Raw genomic sequence first — 7,265 nt, 5'->3', positions numbered from 1 at the left:
CTCCCCTGTATGTACACGCACATGCGCAAAAAAAAAAAAAAAAAAAAAAAAAATGCGGACAGGTACTCAGTATGTGCAAGTGTGAGCGCAAGTACAGGTACGCGAATGTTCCCGCAGAGGCATGTCCGCGAGTAACTTGCACAAGGCCCTACAAAATATGCAGAGGGGCATGTCTACAGGGGTCATTTGGGATGGAACAGCTTTTTTCTCTTGTCCACTTCTCTGCAACAGTTGAAAAGAACAAAGTCGGCAAAAAAGGTTAGGAAAAAAAAAAAAAAATTCCTAACATTTTACCTTGCATGATCAGGTAAATTATGTATGCAACAAAAGGTTAAGAAAAAAAAAAAAAAAAAAAAAAGAATTCCCATTTGTGCTCAAAACTGCACAATGATAAGGGTGGGCAAACAGTGTAGTTAGAGCAGTTTTATGTGTGGGCATACGTGTAGGGGCAGAGTGTTGGACATTCTGCATTTTCTTCTACTTCCTCTATGTCTCTTATTTTTGTATTTTTTTTTTTTTTAACTCGAAAGGGCAATCTGTCCGCGGCGCACTCTGCGCGAGTGGCCCTTTTCGAAGCTGGTAAGCAGCCAAGGTAAGCTTTACGGTGTGTAAAAAAAAAAAAAAAAAAACCTATGCGTCGATCACAGTCCGAACAACCTATGGCACACATTTGAGCGGCAACCAATTATGGGTGGTACAAACGCGATTAAGCATTATTGTAGTTTAGAAAAAATAAAGGAATATTCCCGTGCTTTTCAGTGAGAACGGATCTCCCTAACGTTGTAAAGAAGCAATTGTGAAGAGATGCCGTCTTACACCACAAATTGCGTATGTGAAAATGCTTTCCACTCTCATGGGGGAATTAATGGGCTGCGAATGGTGCCTGGCCATCACGAGCAGAAGAGTGTTCCCGCTGTCCGCATCTCCACCGTTATACACGCCTGACTCAGGGCAAAGTTCATACGAATGTTTATTTCTCTGGGACAACATGTAAAGTCATCGTTTAGAACCCCTGTCACGATATGTCCCTTACACACGACAGTTCACCTCTTCGACGATGACTCGAAAAAAAAAAAAAAAAGTTCTTTCTTTTTACCTGACCTGTTCAGAATTATTCTGCAACGGGGGGGAATATAGCAGCCAAAAAAAAAAAAAAAAAGCTTACCTGTTCAGGCGTATTGCGTGTATGTGTGTAGTTTTGTCAAAATGGTGAAATTGAAGGTGGACAAATTATTCGATGTGTTCCTTCTCTTTGGTGTGGGTTTTTTTCCATCCCTATTCCTTCCCCCTCACCGAATGGACATATATCTCTTTTTGCTGTGTTGCAGTCTACACGAACATTTAGCGTTAAACATAGTGTGGAGGACGAGGGGCATAGTAAAACCTTCCCGCACAGTTCAAATCGAACGATTGGCATTTTCACTTGAACGTTGCACACACAACAAGTGTGATACTCGCAATGGCACGTTTGTGAACTTCGTAAGAACTTTTTTTTTTCACCCCGTTTTGTGGCGATGTTGGTTGATATTCCTGCCGAAGGGGAAGCTCACCTGTATGTACACCTGTCGTGGGTGGGAGGAGCAACACATGGGGGGGAAAAATTGGGGAACCCCCCCTCCCCTCTCATGAACCAATTTTTACAGCTCTTCCAAACCGTTCGTTAATTTTTTGGGTTGTCTTTTCTCCCTTCTTCAATTGTCATTGTATTCACTGAGTGTGAAGTTTGTCTTAATTTTTTTTTTTTGTCTTCTATTAATCTATAGTAAAACCTTAAAAGTGTTTTTTTTTTTTTTGTTGTCACAATTGCTATAACTTGTTTGTGTCCCCCATCTTGTGTATGTTCCTTGTTCATATTTTTTTCTCCGAACGTGTGTGTGTGGTGCGCAGTTCTTCAGAAGAGATCGTTAGAGACGATGTTGAGCGGGGAGTGCTCACCCAATGTCACAAACCTGGAGAGGAGAAGCGACGAGGACAGGTCTGGCGAGTCCTGTCACAAGAGCAACATGGTGAAGAAGGATTTCAACAGCAGGATGGACGCCCTCATAGAGTTCACCGATAGCTCTCGTAATAGGAGTAAGCAATGGCTGTGGAGGGGGAAAAAAAAAAAAAAAAAAAAAAAAAACAGTGTACACGGGGATAAGTATCCTGTCCAATGTGTACAGAATACCATTTGTGGGATGCTACACCTATTTCATCTCGAAGGACAACCGCTGAACAAACCCATTTTCTTCTTACCGCTCCGCTATTTACGAGGCAGTCTCTCTGATGGAATCCCAAAACAAGACAAAGAAGAGAGAGCTAGAGGACGAGTACCTGTTTTTAAAAAAAATAGGAGACGTGTGCAAGCTCAGTTGCGATTATTACTTGGAGACAAATGTGAGTTTTCACGAGGCGTGTGAGAATTTCAACATTTTGTTCAGGGCATTTGAGGAGTCCCTTCTTAACGTAAAGAACAAAGGAGATGAGGCAGACGTGGTTGCAGAGAAGCTGAGCAAGGTAGCAGACAAGGTCAACCTTCAAATGAAAGAAAGCAAAGAGGCGTACGAAACATCGAAGAAGGAACTAGTCCTTCTCCAAACAGATGTCCATTACATGAGGAACGAATCTGAAAATATTATGAACAAAATAAAAGAAGTGGATTACCAAATTAACCAGCACAAGGAGGCCTTCGAGTCGTTTCACATTTTGACCCACCTGAACACTGAGCGGATGTCGGTGCTACAGAATGACTTCACGAAGATGGAGGAGGAGCGGGGGGAAGTGTTGAGGGGAATTGAGGAGGCTGCGTCTGGCGCGGTGGCCGCACGGGATGGTCTGGTCGTGCAGAAGGGGCAACTGGTAGGGATTCGCATGAGCGAGGGGAGAAAGGAGTACTTGGCTGTCACACGTGTGTGGCTGCTAATCGACAACGCTGTTAACCCCTCCCCCCCCTTTTATCGCAGGAGGAAGAGAGGGAGGCCTTGCTCGGGAAGGAACGCGAATTGACCCACAAGAAGGAGAAGCTAGCCATACGGAAGAGCGAAGCCATGTCGGACAATGATCGGCTCAAGTCTCAGATGCAGTTCATGCAAAATCAGCTGTCATCGCAGGAGCATTTCCTGAGTGTCATCAAGTGTGGCCTGGACGGAAGCATTCAGACGAGGAAAGAATTGAGTTCCGTTTTAGGTGGCATCAACAAGGAGATAGAGGAGGTGGAAGACCTCATGGAGGTTTGCAGGAAGGAAGAGGTGGAGGAGAGGAAGAAGTGTCATGAGATGGAAGAAAAGGTTAAGAAGCTAGCCACGGAGTTGGAAGGGCGCGAAAGGAAGTTAGAGGCACTTGCGCAGGAGGAAAAGACGATGAGAGGGAAGGTTGAAGGGGAACGAAGTAACGTTAACCAGAACCTGCTGAACGAGTTGGTTAAGGAGAAGAAGCTAATAGATGGTGAGATTGGGAGCTACCAGGAGGAGGCAGGCAAGTTGGTTCTACGCGAGGGGGGTAAGCTGGAGGGGTTGTTAGGTGGAGGTGCAGCTGTTGTGCTGGGTGATCTGCTGAGTGGCGTACCCTCTAGTGTGCCCCATGCAACGAACGAGGTGAACACAGCCGACCCTGACAAATCCATCCCGCGGGAGCACCCCCTTGACGCACAGTCCCCCGCGAGTGAAGCGTTCTTAAGAGGGTTGCAGGAGGCTATAGACACTGTGAAGGAAAGAATAAACGAAGAGCAAAACGAGGTTTGGAGGAAGGAAAGAGAAGTGCAAAGGATAAATGCCCTGACTAATGAGCTGCGCAGCAAAGTACAGGATGAAGAGGGTAGAGGGACCAAGTTAGACCTGTTGATGAAGGAAAAAAGGGAGCAGATCACCATGCTTAGGGAAAAGGAAAGGGAGGTGGAGAAGCAACTCTCTCGCATGCAGGACGTGACCAAAGAAGAGAAACTCAATTATGAAGAGAAACAAAAGGAAGCGAAGAGAATGGAGGAGAAGCTGTTACACAATAATGAAATTGAAAAAGAAGAATTGTCCTTACTTGAGCAGGAGTACCACGAGAGGAAGGACAAGCTGTTGTCTTCATCGGGGGATGGACTTATAATGGTGAGTTCTGAGGATAAGAGAAAAATGAAGGAAGATGTGAATGCGTACTTGGTAAAGACAAAGATGGAGTTTGATTTGAAGAAGAGGCAGTTCGAAAAGAGCGAGAGGGAGAAGTATGAAGAGGTCGGGAGTCAGTTGGATGGAGAGCTTAAGCGGAAGAACGAGTTAATTGCTTATTATGAGGAGTTGATTGGCAGGAAGGAGAAGATGGGTGTGAGGCCGGGAGAGAGCAGTGCGGCTCCGCAGGAGAGGATGGCGGGGATGGGGAATACGAAGCGGGCAGACAGTCGGGCGGACGGTAGGGCGGACAGCCGAGCGCACCGATCGGGCCCTTCCACGGAGAGAAGGAAGTCCGCCCAGCGGGGCGGCACTGTCCACAGGAGTAGCAGCGGTGTTGACGCGTCGGCTAGCACGTCTGCTAACATGATCAGTAGCACGTCCCGTAACAGCGACACCAACAGGAGCACCACCGGTGCGAACGTCCGCAAGGTGGTGAACAACGCGCCGGACACGTACAAGTTCAGTTACTTCGATGTGACCTCTCCAGGGGAGATGAGGAAAAATATGAATTTGCAGAGCCGGTCCGTGAAGTCACCTCACATCGCGAGGTTACTTGAAAAGATAAAACTGAGGAAGGAATGCCAGACGCTCGTGGGCACTAAAAAGGTGCCGTTGACTCAGGTGAGCAGTAGCGACGGCAGACGGAGCAGGACCATTGGGGGCAGCTCTGGTAAGAGGGCAAGTACGGGTAAAAGTGGCAAGGGTGCAGGTCACAAGAAATCCTTCGTCAACACGAAGGCACCCAAGAGCAACGACTCCTTTGACCTGTTCCACCATCTGTGAGAGGAGGAGTCTACTCATTCAGTTCGTGTTACGTGCGTGAGGCAGACTTGAGACAGGGGGGGGGGGCAACTTTTTTTTTTGTGGGGGGGGGGACCTACGTAGAATTCCCCCTTCCATCCCCCTCTTCGAGCATGCGCGTGAGATAAGCGTAATGATCGAGGTCGGCCTGGGCAACTTGGTCAGAGTGACCGCTGCTTTGTTTGAAGCTTTATGTTGTCTCGCGCTCCTCCACGTTGCTGCCTGCATGTTTCCCGTTGTTGTCTTCCCTTACCCATGCGTATCTGCGCATGCAAGCAGTGACATCACACAATGGTGAACACACAGAGTAGAAACATTTTTGACTGGAATTTTTGTGAACCGTTTTTCGAGCCCTCTCGGGATGGTTATCAACGCGTTATGTTCATGCAGTTGCGTGGTGTTGCGCGGAGGGGGCAAAACGGGACAAGTTGTTAAGGAGGGCTAGGGTTGGCCAGACCGGTCAGGTAAACCCAGTGAGGTGCAAATGTCGTGTGTGCATGTTCGTCTTCTACGTGGGGGGCCTACTCAGAGGGATATCCCTTCAAAGTTGCGTCCTTTTAAAAAAACGCTGCCCTGTGTGCGCGCGAGTCCGCCCTATTATAAAGTGAGGTGCCTTCCTGAAAAAGGTGTAACCCTGGTGCCCTTAATTTTTTTTATGGTGCCTCGTTTTTTTGTAGACCTTCCTTGCGTCTGCGATAGAGGATAATCCCGGTGCAGTGTTCGCATTTTCTACAGCGCTTTGCTTTTCCATTCCTGCGTTGCTCCTTTTTTTTTTTTTATGCACACACGCGGGTTTGCTGTGGATGGAGGGGCCTTTATGAATTTGGCCAAGCGTGTTAACCCCCCAGGAGGGAGTTAAAAAAAAAAAAAAAAAAAAAAAAAAAAAAACAGCCGATGGGGATTTGTCTGATCCACGGGAGAAGGAAGTATTGAGGGGTTAATGCTCAAATGTCCAATGTGTTTTTTTTTTTTTTTTTTTTTTTTCGCCTCGTGCTCAACTCATTTTCCGCGCAGTGGCGCCCAGTTTTTAAGTGAAGCTATGCAGAATTAAATAATTTAAGATGCTTTTTCTTACATTCATCTGTCGTTTTTTTGAAGCTGTTTTTTTTTTTTTTTTTTTTTTCGCCTCGCGGTCTACACGCATTTCCCCTACCGCGTGCAGGAGTTTTCCTCACCCCGATCAGACCAGACGCGCGTGTATCAACTTTGATTTACTTTTTCCCCACCCGGTCGAGTATTCCATGTTGGAGTTAGCAAAGGGGTTTTACAAGAAGAAGAAAAAAAAAACATACATTGTATATCCTACGACATTGCAAAAATGGTAATAAAAAAAAATATATAAATAAGCTCGCGGTGGGAGGAGACGATGTGGACGGGCGGATGGTCCATTCGACTTTGAACATCCCTGTGTGCGAAGTGGCAGTGGAGTGGTTTGTCTAGATGGAAACAGCCACTGAGGGGAGAGAGGCTGCATGTAGAGGCCCACCTCTTTGCTTATGAACAAGTCAGACAATGCGCTGGAGCAATGAGGCGCCTTACTCTGACGAACCTTTTACTTGCACGGGGGGGAAGTATACTACTACTTGGTCCGCCCACCTCACCCCGTCACTCGCTTCCTCTCCTGTACTGCAGAGCGAGGCGGAAGAAATCTTAAACAGGATCAAAAATCACAAGGGGGTGGTGGGGATCCTGGTGGTGAACAGTGAGGGGTTAATAATAAAAAGTACATTCGATCAGCAGCAGTCGGACCTGCACGCGTCCCTTCTGACGCAACTTTCGAATAAGGCCCGGGATGTCATTCGGGAGCTGGATCCCCAGGTGAGGGCGCCGTCAAGCGGTGACGTGGAGAAGTGGTGAAGTGGCGAAGCGGTGAAGAGATCCCAGCGGAGGGCATTATCTGGGCCGCTCAGCTCTGCTAGCCATGTGGGTGTACCCCCTGCACCACTTCACCTCTCATGTTCGTTTCCTTTCCTGTCCTTCCCCCCCAGAACGACATCAACTTCCTGCGCTTGCGGTCGAAGAAGCACGAAATAATGATCGCCCCGGATAAAGATTTCACGTTGGTGGTTGTTCAGGACCCATACGCGGACCGGGACAAGTAGGCACTGCGTCTTGCAGGGGAGAAGCGGCCCAGGAGAAGAACAGCAGAGGGGTCACAGGATATTAAAGCGAATGGGCCAAGTTTGAAGGAAGCAAAATGGATGCGGCTGGAAAAAAAAAAAAAAAAGCAGGGAGGGGGACCTGTCCAATATGGGTAACCTCCCCCCATGGGTTATACTTTTGTTACTTTTCCCCTCCCCACACAGTTGTTTCCTGCTCGCCGCGTTTCCG

At 47.6% G+C, this 7,265-nt stretch overlaps 2 protein-coding genes across 2 annotated transcripts; both read left to right on the top strand.

Moving 5' to 3' along the window:
- Positions 1–1,913: 1,913 nt before the first annotated feature.
- On the top strand, positions 1,914–4,916 carry AK88_03867 (uncharacterized protein; the record flags this gene model as incomplete). The annotated part of the gene is made up of 3 exons (XM_012481477.1): positions 1,914–2,073; positions 2,258–2,838; positions 2,943–4,916. The coding sequence occupies 3 exons, from the start codon at positions 1,914–1,916 to the stop codon at positions 4,914–4,916; spliced, it is 2,715 nt and encodes a 904-aa protein (XP_012336900.1).
- A 1,336-nt stretch (positions 4,917–6,252) lies between these two features.
- On the top strand, positions 6,253–7,036 carry AK88_03866 (uncharacterized protein; the record flags this gene model as incomplete). The annotated part of the gene is made up of 3 exons (XM_012481476.1): positions 6,253–6,255; positions 6,567–6,752; positions 6,923–7,036. The coding sequence occupies 3 exons, from the start codon at positions 6,253–6,255 to the stop codon at positions 7,034–7,036; spliced, it is 303 nt and encodes a 100-aa protein (XP_012336899.1).
- Between the last annotated feature and the right edge of the window lie 229 nt (positions 7,037–7,265).

The sequence above is a fragment of the Plasmodium fragile genome, assembly GCF_000956335.1.
Source record: "Plasmodium fragile strain nilgiri unplaced genomic scaffold supercont1.48, whole genome shotgun sequence".
Taxonomy (NCBI): Eukaryota; Apicomplexa; class Aconoidasida; order Haemosporida; family Plasmodiidae; genus Plasmodium; species Plasmodium fragile.
This window is presented reverse-complemented; position numbering and strand designations above follow the sequence as displayed.